This window comes from Salmo salar, chromosome ssa05, assembly GCF_905237065.1.
Source record: "Salmo salar chromosome ssa05, Ssal_v3.1, whole genome shotgun sequence".
Taxonomy (NCBI): domain Eukaryota; kingdom Metazoa; phylum Chordata; class Actinopteri; order Salmoniformes; family Salmonidae; genus Salmo; species Salmo salar.
The window spans coordinates 51577307-51602488 of NC_059446.1; the positions used below are offsets into that span (position 1 = coordinate 51577307).

The following is a 25182-nucleotide window of genomic DNA, read 5'->3' on the forward strand; positions in this document are numbered from 1 at the left end:
ATATTTTTGTGAACAAATGTTTTATTTTATCATTATAAAAAGGTTGGTACCAACATATGAAAATTGATGTGGAAAAATGGAAATCTGTTCACCATGTGAAGTAGCTAATTAGCTGTAAAATTGCCTAAACAAACTGCACTATCAATTTAGAAGTCTACAATCTCACCATGTTCAACCTGCAGTCTGACATTCACAACAGCACCATGCAATGCATCCTGGACTGAAGAGGCAGACAAACAGGAGAAATGTGCTAGACCCTCTCTTAAATTACACATTTCTCCAGGTAGGAATTTTGCAAAAATATGATCAATGGCTCATTCGAATACAACCCTCTCGGCCAGTATTTAAAATCTGACATGTTTGACAGACGTTTTTGTGATCTAAAAGTCAAATTCCTATTAACTTCCAGTGTAGTGAGATGCTTCATACCAGCCGAATTTCTGCCTGCTTGAACAGCGATAGCTCAGACACATGTAAACATGAAATGACCCAGGGAATCGATAGAACATCGCTCAAAATGGGTGAATCTTTCCTTTAAAGGGGCAGCTGAATTTTTTTGTCTCATCTGTGATATTTTTGATTAAAAGACTAAGGTCACAAAAAATGAATTAGCATTGGGCAATATACCACATCACTTCTTACTAGTAATACATTTCTTATTTTGGAAGCATGCTCCTCTGTTTTTTGGGGGAAGGTTTTGGTGTAGTTATGGAGAAAAAACATTTTGGCTAGTTAAAATGAGTGGCTGGTCAATTTTTAAATCTACCTGCCACAGAATGGCTGGCGGAACAAAACCTTAGTTTCAGGCCCTGAATAGGACAGAGAAAGAGAGACAGAAAGTAGATGAAGAGAGAGTGAGAAAGAGCATATAAGAGTGTACAGGACAGAGGGAGACAGTTCTCCGACACTCAGCTCACCTGACGAGGTCACTGGGCTTCTTGAAGCTCTTGGGGCAGAAGTTACAGCAGTTGGCGAACTTGGGCTCCGTCTCCAGCTCCACCGCCTTGTCCTTGATCTCGCTGATGCGGTCGCGCTCCGCCGCCGACTGGGCCAGCACCTTCTCTGACACTGACGCCTCGTCACCAGGGTCATTCTTGGCCAGCTCCTCCGCCTGCTCCTCCGTGAAGGTTATGATGTTGGCCCGGTTCCTTTTCATCACGGTCTGCTCGCCCTCCTCTTCCTCCTCGCCGTCCTCATCCTCCAGCCCTGCGAGGGGAGAGACACATAGGAGGAAAGGATTCACATGCTTCTTAAGTGTCACTCAACATCACGCCCACAACATCACGCCCACAACTCGAACTCAGACCTGGGTCCATTTCAGATGCATTTCAAATAATTGCTGCCTGTCAATGTAAGCTTGTCAGGCAGAATAGAATCAAATAGAATATTACTAAAAGTGCACACTCTATATGGAAGCAGACCAAGCTAAAATCAAGTATTTCAAATATTTGGAAACCGTATGTGATCCAGGTCTGCTTTAACTTTTATGTAATCATGGCTGATTGCCTTTTTCCAGGGGTGTCAAACTCATTTTTCCCAGGAGGCCAAATTCTTTCTTTGCAGAGGTCTGGAGGTCCAAAATGAAAATGGTGTATATTGCCTTGGTGTCAAAATCCACAAAAAACTTCACGAAAGCTGAATCTCATTTTATCCTCACTTTTCTGCCTGATGGTGAAGCATGATTCATCACTCCAGAGAACACATTTCCACTGCTCCAATGGCAGTGAGCTTTACACCACTCCAGCCTACGCATGGCATTGTGCATGGTGATCTTAGGCTTGTGCGCGGCTGCTCGGCCATGGAAATCCATTTCATGAAGCACCCGACAAACAGTCATTGTCATGATGTTGCTTTCAGAGGCCGTTTGGAACTCGGTAGTGAGTGTTGCAACCGAGGACAGACTATTTTTACGCGCTACGCGCTTCAGCGGTCCCGTTCTGTGAGCAGATGTGGCCTAACACTTCACGGCTGAGCCGTTGTTGCTCCTAGACGTTTCCACTTCACAATAACAGCCCTTCCAGTTCACCGGGGCAGCTCTAGCAGGGCAGAAATTTGACAAACTGACTTGTTGGAAAGGTGGCATCCTATGACAGTGCCACGTTGAAAGTCACTGAACTCTTCAGTAAGGCCACTCTAATGATAATGTTTGTCTATGGAGATTGCATGACTTTGTGCTCAATTTTATACACCTGTCAACAACGGGTGAGGCTGAAATAGCCAAATCCACTAATTTGAAGGGGTGTTCACATACTTTGGTATATACTACATCTCTGTACTTATATAATTAAATGGAACACTGACCGATATGGCTGCCATTATCAGCCAAATCTAGAGCTAAAACAGATCTATGACACTAGCCACTCTAAATAAAAAATGTATCGGTCACATACACATATTTAGCAGATGTTATTGTGGGTGTAGCGAAATGCTTGTCTAGTGTATATCTTTATGTCTATGTCCCAAATTCCTCTCCTTCCTCCCTAAGTGTGCACTTGTTCACTTCCCTTCACTGATTTGGAAGGACATGACTGGTATAAGAAATATCATAGAAACTCCTACTAGCCCATACCTCCATCAATCCAATGCTTTTAGATTTGTGGGAAGTAGTGAACGAATGCATACTTTAGGAGAAAGGAGATATTATTCGGACGCAGCCTATGTCTGTACCTCTGTCCACTTCGGCGTGGTCCTTCTTCAAGTGCTTCCTATACAGCACGTTGTTGCGGAAGCTGTCCTCACACATGTGACACTTGTAGGGCTTCAGGTGGACGACCATGTGACGGTTCAGACTGCCGTTGGTGGTGAAGGAAGTGTCACACATGTTACACTTATAGGCCTTCACTCCTAGGAGCGGGAGCAAAGGAGATGGAAATATAAATAACCATATGTTTCATCAGTGTGTTGACCAATAAGGTTTGGGTTTCCCCAGAGGTGGAAAAAGTACCCAATTGTCATACTTGAGTAAAAGTGAAGATACCTTCATAGTAAAATACTAGTTGAGTAAAAATCTAAAAGTATTTGGTTTTAAATATACTTAAGTATCAAAAGTCAATGTAATTGCAAAATATATACTTAAGTATCAAAAGTATTCCTTATATTAAGCAAACAAACGGCACGATTTCTTGTTTTTTCATTTATTTAAGGATAGCCAGGGGCTAATTTTACAAACAAAGCATGTGTGTTTAGTGAGTCTGCCAGATTAGAGGCAGTAGGGATACCAGGGATGTTCTCTTGACAAGTAAGTGAATTGGACCATTTTCCTGTGTTGCTAAGCATACAAAATGTAACGAGTACTTTTGGGTGTCAGGGAAAATATATGGAGTAAAGGCTACATTATTTTCTTTAGGAATGTAATGAAGTAAAAGTGTTAAAATCTTTTAGTCACCCGAGTGGCGCAGCGGTCTAAGACACTGCATCGCCGTGCTAGAGGCATCACTACAGACCCAGGTTCTATCTCGGCCTGTATCACAATCAGCTGTGATCGAGAGTCCAATAGGGCAGCACACAATTGGCCCAGCGCTGTCCGGGTTAGGGGAGGGTTTGGCCGGGGGGGCTTTATTTGGCTCATTGCGCTTTAGTGATTCCTTGTGGCGGGCCTGGCACCTGCAGGCTGACCTCGGTCGTCAGTTGAACGTTGTTTCCTCCGACACATTGGTGCGGCTGGATTCCGGGTTAAGCGGTTAAGCGATTCCGGGTGTTAAGAAGCGCAGTTTGGTGGGTCATGTTTCGGAGGACGCATGACTCGACCTTTGCATCCCGAGCCCATTGGGGAGTTGCAGCGATGAGAAAGATCAAAATTGTGGAAAAAAGTACAGATTCCCCCCCAAAAAACTACTTAAGTAGAACAGTTGAAGTCGAATGTTTACATACACTTAGGTTGGAGTCATTAAAACTCGTTTTTCAAACACTCCACAAATTTCTTGTTAACAAACTATAGTTTTGGCAAGTCGGTTAGGACATCTACTTTGTGCATGACACAAGTCATTTTTCCAACAATTGTATACAGATAGATTATTTCACTTATAATTCCCTGTATCACAATTCCAGTGGGTCAGAAGTTTACACTAAGTTGACTGTGCCTTTAAACAGCTTGGAAAATTCCAGAAAATGATGTCATGGATTCTGAAGCTTCTGATAGGCTAATTGACATCATTTGAGTCAATTGGAGGTGAACCTGTGGATACATTTCAAGGCCTACATTCAAACTCAGTGCCTCTTTGCTTGACATCATGGGAAAACTAAAGAAATCAGCAAAGACCTCAGTGTAGGTTGGTAAAAGTATGTGAATCCCTAGGCTAATGACTTCTCCAAAAGTTTATTGGAGTCAGGAGTTACCTAACCTGGAGTACAATCATTGAGACGAGATTGGAGATTTTTGTTAGTGCTGCCCTGCCCTATAAAAAAAACGTGCGTTATTAGTTTAAGCAGACTGTGTTTGTCTATTGTTGTGACTTAGATGAAGATCAGATCAAATTTTATGACCAATCTATGCAGAAGTCCAGGTAATTCCAAAGGCTTAACATACTTTTTCTTGCCACTGTATGCAGGCAGTGCTGAGGTACACTGTTCTTACCTGTGTGTGTGTTGAGGTGGGACTTGAGGACCCCTGCTGAGACGAAGCATCGGCCACAAATGTTGCAGCAGTAGGGTTTCTCTCCGGTGTGGGAGCGCACGTGTTGCTTCAGATGGCTGGACTTCTTAAAAGGTTTATTACACATGGTGCACCTGGGGAGAATCAAACACACAGGTCGTGTTCATTAGGAATAAAACTGAAGAAAAAAAACAGATTAAAACAGCGAGGGATTAACTGACCACCAAAAGGAAACACTTATTTGGTCTGTTGCAAAACCCTTTCCATTGCGTGTCCTAATGAACACGACCATTATATAGAGACTGTCTGTTTTTGTCAATGAGATGTGTATCAATAAAGCTCCTATAAAGTCACAAATCATCAGTTAACAATACTGACAACAGGAATAATTTCAAAATTCCACCACCAATTCACAAAGCAAGTTGGGGTTTGTAAAAGTACATCAGACTTTTTGTGAAGAGTGGAATAATTGAAAACCAAACCTTTCTTTGGAAAGATCACTAACTCAGCCCTATGGCATCTGTTTGTGCTTTCTGTTTGGAAGGTGTGAGTTGTGGGTTGAAGCTTTAAAAATTGCAGCGTACTGCGGCGCAGCATGCATGGTGCAGCAAAATTCTATGGCACGTTATTTAAGTGTGAACCAATGGTATCATTGATTCTAGTTAGCGCTCGTTTGACTACCAGAGAGCATCTTTGAGAAGCATTTGATAGCCTTCAATAGTGGCTGTACTAGAGAATGCAGGCACGCGGGAGACCGGGGTTCAATTCCCCGATGGGGAGGAAGGAGTAGGCTGTCCTTGTAAATAAGAATTTGTTTATAACTGATTCCATGTGTTATTTCATAGTTGTTTCATAAATGTCTTCACTATTATTCTACAACGTAGAAAATAGTCAAAATAAAGAAAAACCATAGAATGAGAAGGTGTGTCTAAACTTTTGATTGGTACTTGCTTATTTAATTTGATTAATATTATGTTGTTTCTATTCCAAGAAAAACGAAAAACCCTCTGGGTTTCCGTTAGAATGGAACGGAAAACATCACGATGTACAACGTGACTGTCGGGAGTACATTACTGGGCTATTTAGCTAAAGAATCCCCGTGCCATGCGGGCACGCGGGAGACCGGCGTTCAATTCCCCGACGAGGAGGAAGGAGTAGGCTGTCCTTGTAAATAAGAATTTGTTCTTAACCGACTTGCCTAGTTAAATAAAGGTTACACTAAGAGCATAACATTTCTTCACCCTAATTTTCGAATTCTAGTCTAACCAATACCCAAACAGAGATTCAGTGAAAATAAAAATCTCCTTGATTTATCAAGTCCAGTCCCCGTCTCAGAGCAGCGCGAAACGGTGCTAAAATAGTTGTAGGCTATTGCTTCTAAATTAATAATAATAATCAAATTGTTTAAAAAAATAACAATATTTTGGAGATGATTTTGTTTTCAAATAACGTAAAATGAGCGAGAAAAAGGCGATCTTGAACATGGGGTGAGACATTGTTACTAATTTGTAAATAAAGCCAGTTTATTATTTATTTCTGTTTTTAGAGGGAGAGAAACCAAAAACCCACAATCATCTCATGGGTCTCCCAGTAGAGGGCGGCACGGGTATTGAACCAGCATCTGTAGCAACACAGCTAATAATACTGTCTTATACAGCGCCTGAGTGGCGCAACGGTCTAACATGACCGGTCGGGAGTGGCCTACAGTACTACAGTAAGAGCAAAATAATCCTAACAAAATAAAACAATAAAAACCTTAGCGTAACAACAGTTTTAGTAATACTGAAGTCGTCCACAATTATCAGTTTCCATTTAGGTTTATGTTGCCCATTCCTTGTCAGTTAGAGACACAGTAGGACTCAAAAGCATAATCAGTGCTCTAACTCCCCACTTGCGCTGGTCTGGAGCAATGAAGTGGTGACGCAGGGTACTGTACTAAACCACAAATTACCTCTAAATCCCGCAGCATAAATCACAAAACCTTTAGTGGAGCAACCACTGTCTGCACAGCCTTTAGAATGAGACAGAGAGAGATAATCTCCCCATATATATATGAGGTGTATGTGTGTACTTATCTAAACAGAATGTGGATTCTAATTTTGATACATATACAGGACTCCATACAGAGCATTACACCCAAACTGAAGTCACACTATACCACACACTATACTCTTTTCTCACTGTTAAAACCTTGGTCTTGATTACATCTGTGTCGTATGTGAAGGAGAAAGTTCAGTAGTTTACAATCTCAAATACACATTCCCCTTATCTATCTACGTCCTCCTTTCTCTTGTTTTGTCTATACCGCTAGTCGTTTCATCCTAGACATGCATTAACAATGCATTGTGCGCTGACGTGGTAGGGATTTTGTAAGTCTTATTTTTGCATCCGTTCTGAGTGCCATGGTGAACAACTGAGGGAAAACTGAATAAAAGCATGACGCATTACTCAGTCCCCTTCCTGTCCCACTCTGTTTCCACAACGCAACAACATCAGTGGCTAGTGTCCTCCGCTACATCTGACACACAAGCTGCCACCGTCACCTCGCCAGACATCTGACGCACAAGTCAGTCACAAAACAAAAAGCAACACAAGCTGCCACCGTCACCTCGCCAGACATCTGACGCACAAGTCAGTCACAAAACAAAAAGCTTGGAGCAACACAAGCTGCCACAGTCACCGTCACAGATAGGAAGCTAGCAGAGTTAACTCATTGTCTGATTCCCAAATGGCAACATATGGGCCATTGTCAAAAGTAGTGCACTAGATAGGGGATAGGGTGCCATTTGGGACAGTTATTAAGTTGAGCAAATTCTAAATAAACATTGTGTCATATACACACAAGATGGCACTGGAGAACAAGGCTGACGTTTGACACATTCCTAACCAAATTGTGTTTTTTTGTTCGTTTCTTTGCGTTTTTACGAGTCCGACGAGCCCAATGTGAACGACATACCACCTTCCCCCGGAACAGGCCCAGACCCTTGTCATTTGCGTGAAGAGAATGCAGAGAAAAAGGGTCCAGAGGGCGGCCTGCCTTCTGAGAATTCGTAGGCAATCGAATAAAACCCCACTTCCTTCCATTCTGCTAGGAAACGTGCAATCTTTGGAAAATAAAATGACCTACGCGGAAGACTAAACTACCAACGGGACATTCAAAACTGTAATATCTTATGATTCAAGAAGTCGTGGCTGAACGACGACATTATCAACATAGAGCTCGCTGGTTGTCCGCTGTATCGTCAGTACACAACAGAGGTGTCTGGTAAGACAAGGGGCGGCGGACTATGTATTTTTGTAAATAACAGCTGGTGCACGATATCTAAGGAAGTCTTGAGCTATTGCTCGCCTGAAGTAGAGTATCTTATGATAAGCTGTAGACCACACTATTTACCTAGAGAGTTTTCATCTGTATTTTTCGTAGCTGTCTACATACCACCACAGACCGGTGTTGGCACTAAGACCGCACTGAATGAGCTGTAAGCAAACATATGCAAACAAGAGCAAACAAGCTCACCCAGAGGCGGCGCTCCGAGTAGCCGGGGACTTCAATGCAGGGAAACTTAAATCCATCTTGCCAAATTTCTATCAGCATGTTAAATGTGCAACCAGAGGGAAAAACACTCTGGATCACCTTTAACCACACAGAGACGCATACAAAGCCCTACCTCGCCCTCCATTTGGCAAATCTGACCATAATTCTATCCTCCTGATTCCTGCTTACAAGCTAAAATTAAAGCAGAAAGCACCAGTGACTCGATCAATAAAAAAAGTGGTCGGATGAAGCAGATGCTAAGCTACAGGACTGTTTTGCTAGCACAGACTGGAATATGTTCCAGGATTCCACCGATGGCATTGAGGAGTACACTACACCAGTTATTGGCTTCATCAATAAGTGCACCGTTGACGTCATCCCCACATTGACCGTACGTACATACCCCAACCAGAAGCCATGGATTACAGGCAACATCTGCACTGAGCTAAATGCTAGAGCTGCTGCTTTCAAGGAGCGGGACTCTAACCCGGAAGCATATAAGAAATCCCGCTATGCCCTCTGACGAACCATCAAACAGGCAGAGTCAATACAGGACTAAGATCGAATCGTACTACACCGGCTCTGACGCTCGTCGCATGTGGCAGGGCATGCAAACAATTACAGACTACAAATGGAAGCACAGCCGAGAGCTGCCCAGTGACACGAGCCTACCAGACGAGCTAAACTACGTCTATGCTCGCGTCGAGGCAAATAATACTAAAAACATGCATGAGAGCACCAGCTGTTCCGGAAGACTGTGATCATGCTCTCCACAGCCGATGTGAGTAAGACCTTTAAACAGGTCAACATTCACAAGGCCACAGGGCCAGACGGATTACCAGGACGTGTACTGCGAGCATGCGCTGACCAACTGGCAAGTGACTTCACTGACACTTTAAACCTCTCCCTGTCCGAGTCTGTAATACCAACATGTTTTAAGCAGACCACCATAGTCCCTGTGCCCAAGAACACTAAGGTAACGTGCCTAAATGACTACCACCCCGTAGCCTTCACGTCTGTAGCCATGAAGTGCTTGAAAGGCTGGTCATGGCTCACAACACCATTATCCCAGAAACCCTAGACCCACTCCAATTTGCATACCGCCCTAACAGATTCACAGATGATGCAATCTCTATTGCACTCCACACTGCCCTTTCCCACCTGGACAAAAGGAACACCTATGTGAGAATGCAGTTCATTGACTACAGCTCAGCGTTCAACACCATAGTGCCTTCAAAGCTCATCAATAAGCTAAGGACCCTGGGACTAAACACCTCCTTCTGCAACTGGATCCTGGACTTCGTTCGTGACGGGCCACCCCCAGGTGGTAAGGGTAGGTAACAACACATCCGCCACGCTGATCCTCAACACAGGGGCCCCTCAGGGGTGCGTGCTCAGTCCCCTCCTGTACTCCCTGTTCACTCATGACTGCACGGCCAGGTACGACTCCAACACTATCCTTACGTTTGCCGATGACACAGTAGTAGGCCTGATCACCGACAACGTCGAGACAGCCTATATGGAGGAGGTCAGAGACCTGGCCGTGTGGTGCCAGGAGAACAATCTCTCTCTCAACGTGATCAAGACAAAGGAGATGATTGTGGACTACAGGAAAAAGAGGACCAAGCAAGCCCCCATTCTCATCGACGGGGCTGTAGTGGAGCAGGTTGAGAGCTTCAAGTTCCTTTGTGTCCACATCACCAACAAACTAACATGGTCCAAGCACACCAAGACAGTTGTGAAGAGGGCACGACAAAGCCTATTCCCCCTCAGGAATGGGTCCTCAGATCCTCAAAAGGTTATACAGCAGCACCATCAAGAGCATCCTGACTGGTTGCATCACTGCCAGCTATGGCAACTGCTCTGCCTCCGACCGCAAGGCACTACACAGAGGGTAGTGCGTAAGGCCCAGTACATCACTGGGGCCAAGCTTCCTGCCATCCAGGACCTCTATACCAGGCGGTGTCAGAGGAAGGCCCAAAAATTGTCAAAGACTCCAGCCACACTAGTCAAGCGGTACCGGAGCGCCAAGTCTAGGTCCATGAGGCTTCTAAACAGCTTCTACCCACAAGCCATTCGACTCTTGAACATCTAATCAATTGGCTACCCAGACTATTTGCATTGCCCCCCCCCTTTACACCACTGCTACTCTCTGTTATTATCATCTATGCATAGTCACTTTAATAACTCTACCTACATGTATATATTACCTCAACTAACCGGTGCCCCCTCACATTGACTCTGTACCGGTACCCTCCTGTATATAGTCTCGCTATTGTTTTTACTGCTGCTCTTTAATTACTAGTTACTTTTATTTCTAATTTTATTTCTTTAACTGCATTGTTGGTTAGGGCCTGTAAGTAAGCATTTCACTCTAAGGTCTACACCTGTTGTTTTCAGCGCATGTGACTAAACATTTGATTTGACATGTCTCGCACTCAAAATGGTCACTTTATCAGGGGTCAATAACAGCAACGGAGGAGCGATTCTGATAGTGTTAACTTAGTTTTGCATTCCTCTGTGTCGACTGCTAATGCTGTTACAGCCCTAGAGCACAACTTTTGATAAAGGTGCATAACAGTGTTATCTGTTGACGAGCCGGGAACAATGACAGAAAGTAAATGCATCCATTACTTGCCGTAAATTATAGGCTCGCTGTCACTTACAGACATTTCCATTTTAGTAATTTAGCAGAGGCTCTTATCCAAAACGACTTACAGCAGTGAGTACATACATTTTTCAAACTTGTTCTTTTTGTACTGGTCCCCGGGGGGAATCGAACCCACAACCATTGCAAGCGCCATGCACTACCAACTGAGCCACACAGACACACACACACCGCAGACACAGCCATTGGACAAACACACACACACACACACCTGTAAGCCCTCTTGCTGTTGTCCTCGCTGTCTTCTGGGTCCTGGTAGTCTTGCGTCTGGTCAGACAGCTGGAGGTCTCCTTGGCTAGTCTCCTGGAGCAGGCCACTTGTCTAAACAGAAATATACGCAACCATTAATTAACTACATTGTGATTAAATCACCGAATACAAAAGAACTACTTGACAATATGCTATACAGTCTATTTGAACTGACTACTTCAGGCTACATTTAATTTTGTCGTTTTTGGCTTGACAGAACACCCGCTAAATTAGGGTGGCAAACAGGTTCTGAGACGGCTTCTACCCCCAAGCCATATGACTGCTAATAGCCAGAATGCTAAATAGTTCATTAATGTTACCCAAACTATCTGCACTGACTTTATCTTGCACTGACCCTACGCACACTCACTAGACTTTATATATACACACACACACACACACACACACACACTACATTGTCCCTCCCCTCACTCAAACACCACATACGCACACACGTAACACAGACTTTTAGACACACAATTTTCTGCTGCTACTGTTCTTTATTTTACACGCATTATTATCTATCTGGATGCATAGTCACTTTACCCTGCCTTCATGTACATATCTACCTCAAGTACCTCGTACCTCTGCACATTGACCTGGTACTGCTACTCCCTGTCTATAGCTCCACATTGATCTGGTACTGGTACTCCCTGTATATAGCTCCACATTGATCTGGTACTGGTACTCCCTGTATATAGATCCACATTGATCTGGTACTGGTACTTCCTGTATAGAGCTCCATTCTTGTGTATTTTATTTATTTTGTGTTAGTTCATATTTTATTTATTATTATAATTTTTAAAAACTCTGCATCGTTGGGAAAAGTTTGTAAGCAAGCTTCCACTTCCCAGTTTGACACATATAATTTAAATTTCCAAAGTCCCTGGGTTTTTCAAAAATCCCTATGGGAGGGTTTACTGAGAACTTGGGGAAATTTTGCAACCCTACTCTACATAGAGCCAATGCCACGCTATGATGGAAGCCCCCTGTGGAAGGTGTGGAGGTAGAGGCTGACGGTGCTGGATTCACCACCTCTTGGCTGGGCACATGGAGCAGGTTCTGGGGGTGGTAGCTGGAGGACAGGGCCTGAGACTCCAGCGTGCTGGAGTCCTGTAGCTGCTGCACCGTGGAGAACTGGGCCTGGGGATAGCCCTCTGCGGTGATGGTAAAACCTGCAGGAGGACACAAAGGGGTACAGTCAGCACTACAGCATACAATGGGTTAACCCTGTATGAGAACTTAAGGAACCCTAGCAACTCTAAAGGAGGATGTACAGTGCATTCGGAAAGTATTCAGACTACTTGAATTTTTCCACATTTTGCTACGCCTTATTCCAATGTATTAACTTTTTTAATTTTATTTAATTAAAAAAATTCTCAATCTACACATAATACTCCCACAATGACAAAGCAAAATCATTTATTTTTTTAACATGTTTGCTAATTTACATAAGCATTCAGACCCTTTGCTATGAGACTCAAAATTGAGCGTGTCCTGTTTCCATTGATCATCCTTGAGATGTTTCTACAACTTGATTGGAGTCCACCTGTGGTAAATTCAATTGATTGGACCTGTCTATATAAAGGTCCCACAGTTGACAGTGTATGTCTGAGCAAAAACCAAGTCATGAGGTCGAAGGAATTGTCCGTAGAGCTCAGAGACATACATTTTTTGAGACACAGATCTGAGGAAGGGTACCAAAAGAATTCTGCAGTATTAAAAGTCCCCAAGAACACAGTGTCCTCCATCATTCTTAAATGGAAGAAGTTTAGAACCACCAAGACTCTTCTTTTGGGGACCTAGTGGCGCAGCGGTCTAAGACACTGCATCGCAGTGCTAGAGGCATCACTACAGACCCGGGTTCGATCCAGGGCTGTATCATAACTGGCCATGATCAGGAGTCCCAAAGGGCGGCGCAGAATTGGCCCAGCGTCGTCCAGGTTAGGGGAGGGTTCGGCCGGGGTAGGCCGTCATTGTAAATAAGAATTTGTTCTTAACTGACTTGTGCAGTTAAATAAAGATTAAATAAAAAATACAATAAAATTAGAGCTGGCCGCCAAGGCCAAACTGAGCAATCGGAGGAGGAAGGGGAAAACCTAGTCAGTTGTACAACTGAATGCCTTCAACTGAAATGTGTCTTCTGCATTTAACCCAACTCCTCTGAATCGACAAGGTGCGGGAGGCTGCCTTGTTTGACATCCACGTCTTCGGCGCCCGGGGAACAGAAGGGCCTTGGTCAGGGAGGTGACCAAGAACCCGATGGTCAATCTGACAAAGCTCCAGAGTTCCTCTGTGGAAATGGGAAAAACATCCAGAAGGACAATCATCTTTGCAGCTTTATGGTAGATTGGCCAAACTGAAGCCACTCCTCAGTAAAAGTTACATGACAGCCTGCTTGGAGTTTGCCAAAAGGCACCTAAAGGACTCTCAGACCATGAGAAACAAGATTCTCTGGTCTGATGCAACCATGATTGAATTACTTGCCTGAATGCCAAGCATCACGTCTGGAAGAAACCTGGCACCATCCCTACAGTGAAGCATGGTGGTGGCAGCATCATGCTGTGAGGATGTTTTTCAGAGGCAGGGAGTGAGAGACTAGTCAGGATCGAGGGAAAAATGAACGGAGCAAAATACAGAGAGATCCTTGATAGAAACAGACTGGGATGAAGGTTCACCTTCCAACAGGACAACGACCCTAAGCACACAGCAAACAATGCAGGAGTGGCTTCGGGACAAGTCTCTGAATGTCCTTGAGTGGCCCAGCCAGAGCCCAGACTTGAACCCGATCGAACATCTCTGGAAAGACCTGAAAATAGCTGTGCAGGGACACTCCCCATCCAACCTGACAGAGCTTGAGAGGATCTGCAGAGAAGAATGGGAAGGGTCTGAATATTATGTAAATGTGATATCAGTTTTTATTGTTAATACATTTGCAAAAATTTCTAAAAACCCGTTTTTGCTTTGTCATTACGGGGTATGTGTGTAGATTGATGAGGGAAAAAAACTATTTAATCAATTTTAGAATAAGGCGTAACAAAATGTGGAAAAGGTCAAGGGGTCTGAACACTTTCCAAATGCACTGTATACACATGTGGAGGCTTGAAATCGAAGGACGGGCTCACTGTCATGGCTGTAAGGGAATGAATGTGTTTGATACCATTCCATTCATTTTAATTCCAGGAATCTGTCCACTGATTTTCCCCCCCAACAAGCCTCCACTGGTACACACATTGCACCTTAGAATAGATGAATTGATTACACAGAAGTGGATTTGAAAAGCCTATTATGGATAAACCACACATTCAGCACCACAGCACAAAATGAGTTAACCCTGTATACCTGTATATTTGGCTAGAGGCTAGAGCCTTTGCCAAATTAGAAGAGTCGGAGGAGGACATTAATTAATTACTGCAAACATGACTAAAAGTGTGATTGGAAAAGTTAAACCAAAGCTAATTAAGGATTGCTACGGCTCACCCTTCTAAAACGCGCCATTAACAGACTGATGCTTCCAGAGCCCATGCCGCCAGTCTGCGTGCGTGCGTGCGTGTGTGTGTGGGGACAAAGACTGTGCAGGAAACTTTCTGTGCCTACGCCACCAGTCGGATTGTCTTAGGGTGTAAATTAGGGGACTCTCTGAACCACACAGTCATTCATTAAAGCTCCACTCACTGATATTAATGAATGGCCACGATTCATTAAATACTGGCAGACGGCAGAGAGAAGTTCTAGGAATTTTCAAATAACTCCTTACTTTCCTTCTTGAAAAGAACAAGAGAGGAGAGGAAATGTATAGAAGTCCATCTCGTGGAGTGCCACGCTAATGAGAAACACAGACACGCATACAGACACAGACATCAATATCCGCCCTGCTGTTGGTCTATGGTTTATTTATGACATCAAACTTTCTACTTTAGCAAAACTGTACAGAGAGTACAGGAGGCCTAGGATGAGGCGGGAAACCTGTCGAAAAACAAAGTGTTCTTCTGATTAATGCACCTCTGTAGTAGAGCATACTGCTGTGGGCGATAGAGGCTGGATGCAATCATCACGGAGACAAAAGGTTAAGCTACCCATTGTGAAAATTAAATATCTGATGTGCCAAGCAGATGCTTTCTGACAGTCCTCGCTGTAAATGGGCTCTTCTCAGCCAGAGGTCAGAGACAACCATGGCGTTATCCATTACACTGGATTCAGACAGTCGCGGGCTGCCAACGTGTGTGTGTGTGTGTGTGTGTGTGTGTGTGTGTGTGTGTGTGTGTGTGTGTGTGTGTGTGTGTGTGTGTGTGTGTGTGTGTGTGTGTGTGTGTGTGTGTGTCTGTCAGTGCATAATTTACCCCAGGTTAACTCACAGACATTGTTAAATGTTCTGAGAGAAAGGTTTGTGTGCCACCACCATGCAGGGGGTGTTTTTGTGTGTACGTGCATTCGTTACCTTGAGTAAGTGCTTGCTGGTCAAAGCCAGGCTGTGGGAGTGTCTGCGTCTCAAACTGGCTAATATTCTGAGGCAGAGCATGCTGGGTAGTCACAAAGGTGTCTGGATTCAGAGGGGGAGAGATAAGAGGACAGAGGAATAAAGCAGGTTAGTCTGGCTAAACTGTATAAATTAAGGCCAAAGGTCCAATGTAGCTGTTTTTATCTCAATATCAGACAATTACTGGGATTTTTGTCCAATTAAAATGGTCAAAAAGAAACAAAACCAAAAATACTGTAGCTTCTTTGCAAAGAAAAATGTCTCAAGCAAGAAAAAAAAAAAAACATTTTTTGGGGTTAGGACTTGTATGGGAATGATTTGAGTGGGGACGGGAAAACAAACAAATGTGCAGTTATAGGCAGAGAGGTTTGGAACTCTTTCTTATTGGTCTATTAACTCATTTACTGAATGGTGATGTCATGACGGATGATGATGGTATTTTCAAACAGCACTTACACTAACAGGGCATTATCTTCACTTTCACATCTTCACACTATTATTCCAACCTCATAGAGTGGAAATATACACTACCGTTCAAAAGTTTGGGGTCACAGACATTTCCTTGTTTTTGAAAGAACAGCACATTTTTGGTCTATTAAAATAACATCAAATTGATCCGAAATACAGTGTAGACATTGTTAATGTCGTAAAAATATATATATAACTTTTATTTAACTAGGCAAGTCAGTTAAAAACAAATACTTATTTTCAATGACGGCATAGTGGACTAACTGCCTTGTTCAGGGGCAGAAAAACAGATTTTTACCTTGTCAGCTCTGGGATTTAATCTTGCAACCTTTCGGTTACATGTCCAATGTTCTAACCACTAGGCTACCTGCCGACCCAATGACTATTGTAGCTGGAAACGGCAGATTTTTTACTGAATATCTACATAGGCCTACAGAGGCCCATTATCAGCAACCATCACTCCTGTGTTCCAATGGCACGTTGTGTTAGCTAATCCAAGTTTATTATTTTAAAAGGCTAATTGACCATTAGAAAACCATTTTGAAATTATGTTAGCACAGCTGAAAACTGGCAGCTTCATTAAATAGTACCAGCAGAACACCAGTCTCAACGTCAACAGTGAAGAGGCGACTCCGGGATGCTGGCCTTCTAGGCAGAGTTGCAAAGAAAATGCCATCTCTCAGACTAGGCAATAAAAAGAAAAGATTAAGATGGGCAAAATAACACAGACGCTGGACAGAGGAACTCTGCCTAGAAGGCCAGCATCCCGGAGTCGCCTCTTCACTGTTGACTTTGAGACTGGTGTTCTGTGGGTACTATTTAATGAAGCTGCCAGTTGAGGACTTGCGAGGCGTCTGTTTCTCAAACTAGAGACTAATGTACTTGTCCTCTTGCTCATGTGTGCTCCGGGGCCTCCCATTCCTCTTTCTATTCTGGTTAGAGCCAGTTTGCGCTGTTCTGTGAAGGGAGTAGTACACAGCGTTGCACGAGATCTTCAGTTTCTTGGCAATTTCTCGCATGGAATAGCCTTCATTTCTCAGAACAAGAATAGACTGACGAGTTTCAGAAGAAAGTTATTTGTTTCTGGCTATTTTGAGCCTGTAATTGAACCCACAAATGCTGATGCTCCAGATACTCAACTAGTCTAAAGAAGGCCAGGTTTATTGCTTCTTTAATCAGGACAACAGTTTTCAGCTGTGCCAACATAACTCCAAAAAGGTTTTCTAATGATCAATTAGCCTTTTAAAATGATAAACTTGGATTAGCTAACACAACATGTCATTGGAACACAGGAGTGATGGTTGCTGATAATGGGCCCCTGTACACCTATGTAGACATTGCGATTTTTTTTTAAACTGTAATTTCCAGCTACAATAGTAATTTACAACATTATCAATGTCTACACTGTATTTTTGATCAATTTTATGTTATTTTAATGGACACATTTTTTTTGCTTTTCTTTCAAAAACAAGGACATTTCTAAGTGACCCCAAACTTTTGAACGGTAGTGTATATATATTTATTCACTCCACAGGCATCAGTGAATCAAATCAAGAGGTTATCTGTTCTCTCTGTGAATGGGTCGGGGGTTACCTCATGCATTTAAGCCTTTTTTTAACCTGTTAGGGCTAGGGGGAAGTATTGACACGGCCGGATAAAAAACGTATCCGATTAAATCTGGTTACTACTCCTGCCCAGTAACTAGAATATGCATATAATTATTGGCTTTGGATAGAAAACACCCTAAAGTTTCTAAAACTGTTTGAATGGTGTCTGTGAGTATAACAGAACTCATATGGCAGGCCAAAACCTGAGAAGATTCCATGCAGGAAGTGGCCTGTCTGACAAGTTGTGTTTCATCTTGGCTCTTTTTATTGAAGACTGAGGATCTTTGCTATAACGTGACACTTCCTACGGCTCCCATAGGCTCTCAGAGCCCGGGAAAAAGCTGAACGATATCGAGGCAGCCTCTGGCTGAAACACTTTATCGCGTTTGGCAAGTGGCCGATCAGAGTACTATGGGCTTAGGCGCGTGCCCGAGTCGACCCCATGCTTTATTTTCTTTCGTCTGTTTACCTAAAAGCAGATTCCCGGTCGGAATATTATCGCTTTTTTATGAGAAAAATTGCATAAAAATTGATTTTAAACAGCGGTTGACATGCTTCGAAGTACGGTAATGGAATATTTAGACATTTTTTGTCACGAATTGCGCCAAGCTCGTCACCCTTATTTACCCTTTCGGATAGTGTCTTGAACGCACGAACAAAACGCCGCTATTTGGATATAACTATGGATTATTGTGAACCAAACCAACATTTGTTATTGAAGTAGAAGTCCTGGGAGTGCATTCTGACGAAGACAGCAAAGGTAAGAACATTTTTCTTATAGTAAATCTGACTTTGGTGAGTGCTAAACTTGCTGGGTGTCTAAATAGCTAGCCCTGTGATGCCGGGCTATCTACTGAGAATATTTCAAAATGTGCTTTCACCGAAAAGCTATTTTAAAAACGGACATATCGAGTGCATAGAGGAGTTCTGTATCTATAATTCTTAAAATAATTGTTATGCTTTTTGTGAACGTTTATCGTGAGTAATTTAGTAAATTCACCGGCAGTGTTCGGTGGGAATGCTAGTCACATGCTAGTCACATGCTAATGTAAAAAGCTGGTTTTTGATATAAATATGAACTTGATTGAACAAAACATGCATGTATTGTATAACATAATGTCCTAGGGTTGTCATCTGATGAAGATCATCAAAGGTTAGTGCTACATTTAGCTGTGGTTTGGGTTTATGTGACATTATATGCTAGCTTGAAAAATGGGTGTCTGATTATTTCTGGCTGGGTACTCTGCTGACATAATCTAATGTTTTGCTTTCGTTGTAAAGCCTTTTTGAAATCGGACAGTGTGGTTAGATTAACGAGTCTTGTCTTTAAAATGGTGTAAAATAGTCATATGTTTGAAAAATTGAAGTTTTTGCATTTTTGAGGAATTTGAATAACGCGCCACGGGATTACACTGGCTGTTGAGTAGGTGGGACAAATACTAATCTAAATCACATACGATCGTAAAGCTAGGGTAAGTTTATTTTTTATTTTTCCCTCTTTCAGTTCTCTTTTCTTTTACTCACCGTGAACTCTTGAGGTTGAAAGGTGAGTGTAGCAATTTTAATGAGGATTGAAGCTTGACCTCTGGCCCGGTTTCATTTGTTGTGCTATGCTCTTCTCTCTTTGTTCTGAGGTTAAATATAGTATACGTTGGAACTGTTTTAAAAATTAAAGCTACAAGGTCAAGGAGGTGGTTACGTCAGTCACACACCATGAGTCCTAATGAGATGTATCCAGAAACCCATTGTATAGAAAAACCCATTGAAATAACAATTCCAAGAAAGCCATCAATAAGAAAATAGGTTTTTGAAGATCCAGAATTTGGATGGAAATAGCGTTTGAGTAATGGACAGATAAAAAGTCTTGAAAGAGTTAAATAAATGGACACACTATTTGGAGTGGAGGAAAGAATAGAGATGGAGGAGTTATACAGACGGACGAGATGAGAAACCCAGATGTTTGCCCTTTGCTATCTTAAAGGAGTGCCATTTAGAAAGATTTGATATTCAAAATATTAATAAGATTCCATATTCAACAGTTCCTTGCTTTATTTGCTAACGCAGTTAGAGCCAACCATTGTCCCTGAAAATGAAACACCTTGCAGCGTAGACTGGCCAAATGAAAAATACAATCTAAGATCAAGAGAGATGGGTGGAGAGCAAGACTGTATCTCCGTAGAAATGTCTGTTGATGTTGGGAAGGGTTCAGATACCTAAGGGTGGATCACTTTGTTCACATCATCCTTTGTACATCCAACATAGAACTACGTGGATCCCCCATTGAAAGTTAGAGGGCTGTTGCAGCAGGCCTATAACGTTATGGAATGATTGGCATCGACATTAAAAGACTATGTTTGAGATCAACTACAAAGTATATCGCCATCAGACTGCACAGAATCACTGATCCTCAAATCCCCATGCGTCCCTAATAACAACGTACTACGTGTTCAAGACCAGTGAGTCTGTGCCTTGTCCAAACTGATGCCCTCTAACACGCTGGCACTCTTACCCTCTTCCTGGCCCAGGGGCTGGTCACTTAGCTGGGTCTCCAGCGACACCTGTTGGCCGCCGTCCACCACCTGCGCCTGGCCCAGTCCCAGCATGCCCTGCTGCTCTGAGCCCACCGTGGGAGGAGCCTCCTGCTGTAGGGTGCCATCCTCCAGCTCCACCTGCAGGTTGTGGGTCACGGTGGTGCCATCCATGGGGTCGTCCAGCGTCGAGGGCTCTGGGTTCAGCTGTTGGTGGAGCTGCTGGGCCAACTCATACCTGAGAGGGGGAATGGGGAGGTGGATTCAGGTTGTTCACTACTTTGATCTACAAAACAAACAGAAATCAGCCATTTTTTATGGAAAGATTTGACACCTAGAGATTTAGAGTTGAAAGTCAAAATTTCACACAAATGTCAGCAACATGACAATAACCAAATTGGGAGAGCGACACTCTCGCTAGCCACTTAGCTAGCCAGTATTCCTGATGACACGACCTGAATTAGGGCCTGTAGTTTTTAGCTTTTTCCACCTGGTCAGATCACATGACCGAAAACAACTCTGTGCCTGACAACACATGCGCATTACTAACCTGTGGGTCTTCATGTGTTTCCTGCAGTTGGGTGAGGACTTGAAGGTCTTCTGACAATAAGGGCACATGTAGGGCCGCATGTCACTGTGGGTGGTCATATGGCGGCGCAGGCTGCCGCTGGTGGTGAAGGTGGTGTCACAAATCAGGCACTTGTAGGCCTTGAGGCCCGAGTGGGTCCGGATGTGGGCCTTCAGCACCCCCGAGGAGGCAAAGCCCTTACTGCACTGGACACACTTGTACGGCCTCTCTCCCGTGTGAGACCTGATGGAAGATGACCTAACAATGTTAATATCATGAGACATTAAGAAAAGTATTCAGACCCCTTGACTTTTCCACATTTTATTACGTTACAGCCTTATTCTAAAACGGATAAAAAAAAAAATTATATATCTCCTCAATCTACACACATTACCCCACAATGACAAAGCGAAAACAGGTTGCAGATATTTTTGCAAAGTTATTACAAATAAAAAACAGAAAAACCTTATTAACACAAGTACTCAGACCCTTTGTTATGTGACTTGAAATTGAGCTCAGGTGCATCCTGTTTCCATTGATCATCCTTGAGAAGTTTCTACAACTTTATTGGAGATCACCTGCAGTAAATTAAATTGATTGGACATGATTTGGAAAGGCACACACCTGTCTATATAAGGTCCCACAGTTGGCAGTGCATGTCAGAGCAAATACCAAGCCATGAGGTTGAAGGAATTGTCAGTAGAGCTCCGAGACAGGATTGCGTCGAGACACAGATCTGGGGAAGGGTACCAAAACATTTCTGCAGCATTGAAGGTCCCCAAGAACACAGCGGCCTCCATCATTCTTAAATGGAAGAAGTTTGGAACCACCAAGATCTTCCTAGAGCTGGCCGCCCGGCCAAAATGAGAAGGACCTTGGTCAGCGAGGTGACCAAGAACTTGATGGTCACTCTGACAGAACTCCAGAGTTCCTCTGTGGAGATGGGAGAACATTCCAGGACAACCATCTCTGCAGCACTCCACCAATCAGGCTTTATGGTGGAGTGGCCAAACGGAAGCCACTCCTCAGTAAAAGGCACATGACAGCCCACTTGGACTTTGCCAAAAGGCACCTAAAGGACTCTGACCACGAGAAACAAGATTCTCTGGTCTGATGAAACCAAGATTGTAGTCTTTGTCTGGAGGAAACCTGGCACCATCCCTACAGTGAAGCATGGTGGCGGCAACATTATGCCGTGGGGATGTTTTTCAACGGCAGGGACTGGGAGACTAGTCAGGATCGAAGGAAAGATGAACACAGCAAAAATACAGAGAGATCCTTGGCGAAAAACTGCTCCAGAGCGTTCAGGACCTCAGACTAGAGCATAGGTTCGCCTTCCAACAGGCACACAGCCAAGACAATGCGGGAGTGGCTTCGGGACAAGTCTCTGAATGTACTTGAGTTGCCCAGCCAGAGCCCGGGCTTAAACCCAATCTAACATCTCTGGAGACACCTGAAAATAGCTGTGCAGCGACGCTCTCCATCCAACCTGACAGAGCTTGCACTGTATCAACACAAGAACAGAAAGGCCAGCACACTGAATATGCTCCCAATTACCACCTTTACTGACAACGTTTCAATCCACAAGGATCTTCCTCAGGTCATGTCACAAACACTTTGCATATCAACCCTGAGTGTAGTAGAATGTTATGAATGTAATGTAATGTAATGTAATGACAGGTGATGCTATGACTGGGTGTGTTATGGTCTGAGTCAAATGGCTCAAATTAGGAAGTTCTATAAATGTCAAGGGTCTCTAATTTGCAAATCCTAAAAAAACAGTAAGCATTATATGTTGTGCATGGTGCATGCAGTAAATTCCCTCTGACTGAGGAACACGTTTATTAGTATAATGTGACAGAGTTTTGACTTGGGCTCTGTCATAGTGTGAGGTAAACAGACACTAGGGAATACAGAACATCAATCTCAGATATGCTGAGTGGAGCAGCGAAGGCAACGTTGTTATTAAGGTTGACTTTTGTTTCCTCGTTTATCGAGACTGTGACCTTTAATAAATAGGCTGTTACTATACTTTTCCTCACAGTTGTAAAATGAAGAAATATTTATATTTAGTAGAGGGGGATGATTCGATGTGTCAGCCCAAAGGGCAAAAAGACATCTTGAGAGAATCAATGAATATCGCCCGGGAAATTACTCCTTGGAGCCCTAAACTTCAATCTCCCATTTTTCTCATCCTAAGAAAAAAGGCAGAAACTGAATACAATACTCATTTTAGAGGGATTTTTTCATGCGGTAAATGGCAGGGTGACATTTTCCAGATACATTTGCTAGTTAATGGACCTATAATGACTTAGGCTACTGAAAACAAAAATAAGACCTATCCACCACTGTGACATTACACGTTATTCCTGACAACAACCTGGAGATTAAACCAGACAAAAATAAAATGGCCTAGCACACATTTTAGTCATTTAGCAGAAGCTCTTATCCAGAGTGACTTACAGGAGCAATTACTGTTATGGTTACTAGCTCTTATCCATTTTCTCTCCCACTCTCTGTACCTAAATCCCCTCAGATCTCTTCCTTCTGTACATTTTTTCCTCTCTACCTGGCCTGTCTTATCATAAACCAGGCCCGCAGTGCAAAGACAGCACAGACGTTAGCCAGAACTGGGCTCAAATAGTATTTGTTTTCTATACTTGAAATACACTACATGATCAAAAGTATGTGGACACCTGCTCGTTTAACATCGAATTGCAAAAGAATAGGCATTCATATGGGGTTGGTCCCCCCTTTGTTGCTATAACAGACTCCACTCTTCTGGGAAGGCTTTCCACTAGATGTTGGAACATTGCTGCGGGGACTTGCTTCCATTCAGCCACAAGAGCATTAGTGAGGTTGGGCACTGATGTTAGGCGATTAGGCCTGGCTCGCAGTCGGCGTTCCAATTCATCCCAAAGGTGTTCGATGGGGTTGAGGTTAGGGCTCTGCAGGCCAGTCAAGTTCTTCCACACCGATCTCGACAAACCATTTCTGTACGGACCTCGCTTTGTGCATGAGGGAATTGTCATACAAAAACAGGAAAGGCCTTCCCCAAACTGTTGACACAAAGTTGGAAGCACACAATCGTCTAGAATGTCATTGTATGCTGTAGCGTTAAGATTTCCCTTTACTGGAACTAAGGGGCCTAGCCCAGACCATTATTCCTCCTCCACCAAATTTTACAGATGGCACTATGCATTGGGGCAGGTAATGTTCTCCTGGCATCCGCCAAACCCAGATTCATCCGTCGTACTTCAAGATTGCGAAGCGTGATTCATCACTCCAGAGAACGCGTTTCCACTGCTCCAGAGTCCAGTGGTGGCGAGCTTTACACCACACCAGCCGATGCTCTGGTTTTTGCGCAAGGTAATCTTAGGCTAATCTTAGGCTGCTCGGCCATAGAAACCCATTTCATGAAGCTCCCGACTAACAATTATTGTGCTGACGTTGCTTCCAGAGGCAATTTGGAACTATGTTGTGAGTGTTGCAACCGAGGACAGACGATTTTTACACGCTACACGCTTCAGCAATCCGCACTCTCGTTCCGTGAGCTTGTGTGGCCTACCACTTTGCAGCTACTAGACGTTTCCACTTCACAATAACCACACTCACAGTTGACCGGGTCAGCTCTAGCAGGGTAGAAATTTGACGAACTGACTTGTTGTAAAGGTGGCATCCTATGACGGTGCCACGTTGAAAGTCGTGGGCAATGGAAAATCGCAGAATCCACAGATATGAAGGGGTGTCCAAGTATGTTTGAAGTCTGAAGTTTACATACACCTTAGCCAAATACATTTAAACTCAGTTTTTCACAATTCCTGACATTTAATCCTAGTAAAAATTCCCTGTCCTTGGTCAGTTAGGATCACCACTTTATTTTAAGAATGTGAAATGTCAGAATAATAGTAGAGAGAATTATTTATTTCAGCTTTTATTTCTTTCATCACATTCCCAGTGGGTCAGAAGTTTACATACACTCAATTAGTATTTGGTAGCATTGCCTTTAAATTGTTTAACTTGGGTCAAACGTTTCAGGTAGCCTTCCACAAGCTTCCCACAATAAGTTGGGTGAATTTTGGCCCATTCCTCCTCACTGACATGGTGTAACTGAGTCAGGTTTGTAGGCCTCCTTGCTCGCACATGCTTTTTCAGTAGTGCCCACAAATGTTCTATAGGATTGAGGTCAGGGCTTTGTGATGGCCACTCCAATACCTTTATTTTGTTGTCCTTAAGCCATTTTGCCACAACTTTGGAAGTATGCTTGGGTTCATTGTCCATTTGGAAGACCCATTTGCGACCAAGCTTTAACTTCCTGACTGATGTCTTGAGATGTTGCTTCAATATAACCACATAATTTCCCTCCCTCATGATGACATCTATTTTGTGAAGTGCACCAGTCCCTCCTGCAGCAAAGCACCCCCACAACATGATGCTGCCACCCCCGTGCTTCACGGTTGGGATGGCGTTCTTCGGCTTGTAAGCCTCCCC

The 25182-nt window shown here is 43.4% G+C and overlaps 1 protein-coding gene across 2 annotated transcripts in view; it reads right to left on the bottom strand.

The window, feature by feature from the left end:
* LOC106605070 (zinc finger protein 236) overlaps positions 1–25182 on the bottom strand; it is a 94973-nt gene that overhangs the window by 29828 nt on the left and 39963 nt on the right. For both annotated transcript variants that reach the window (XM_014200335.2, XM_014200337.2), the window contains exons 13-20: positions 20674–20934; positions 20105–20361; positions 15482–15583; positions 12079–12218; positions 11006–11115; positions 4574–4725; positions 2668–2844; positions 918–1206 (exon numbers count right to left, since the gene is read on the bottom strand). In XM_014200335.2, the coding sequence (XP_014055810.1) occupies positions 918–1206; positions 2668–2844; positions 4574–4725; positions 11006–11115; positions 12079–12218; positions 15482–15583; positions 20105–20361; positions 20674–20934 (1488 nt within the window). The remainder of the gene's footprint in view (positions 1–917; positions 1207–2667; positions 2845–4573; positions 4726–11005; positions 11116–12078; positions 12219–15481; positions 15584–20104; positions 20362–20673; positions 20935–25182) is intronic.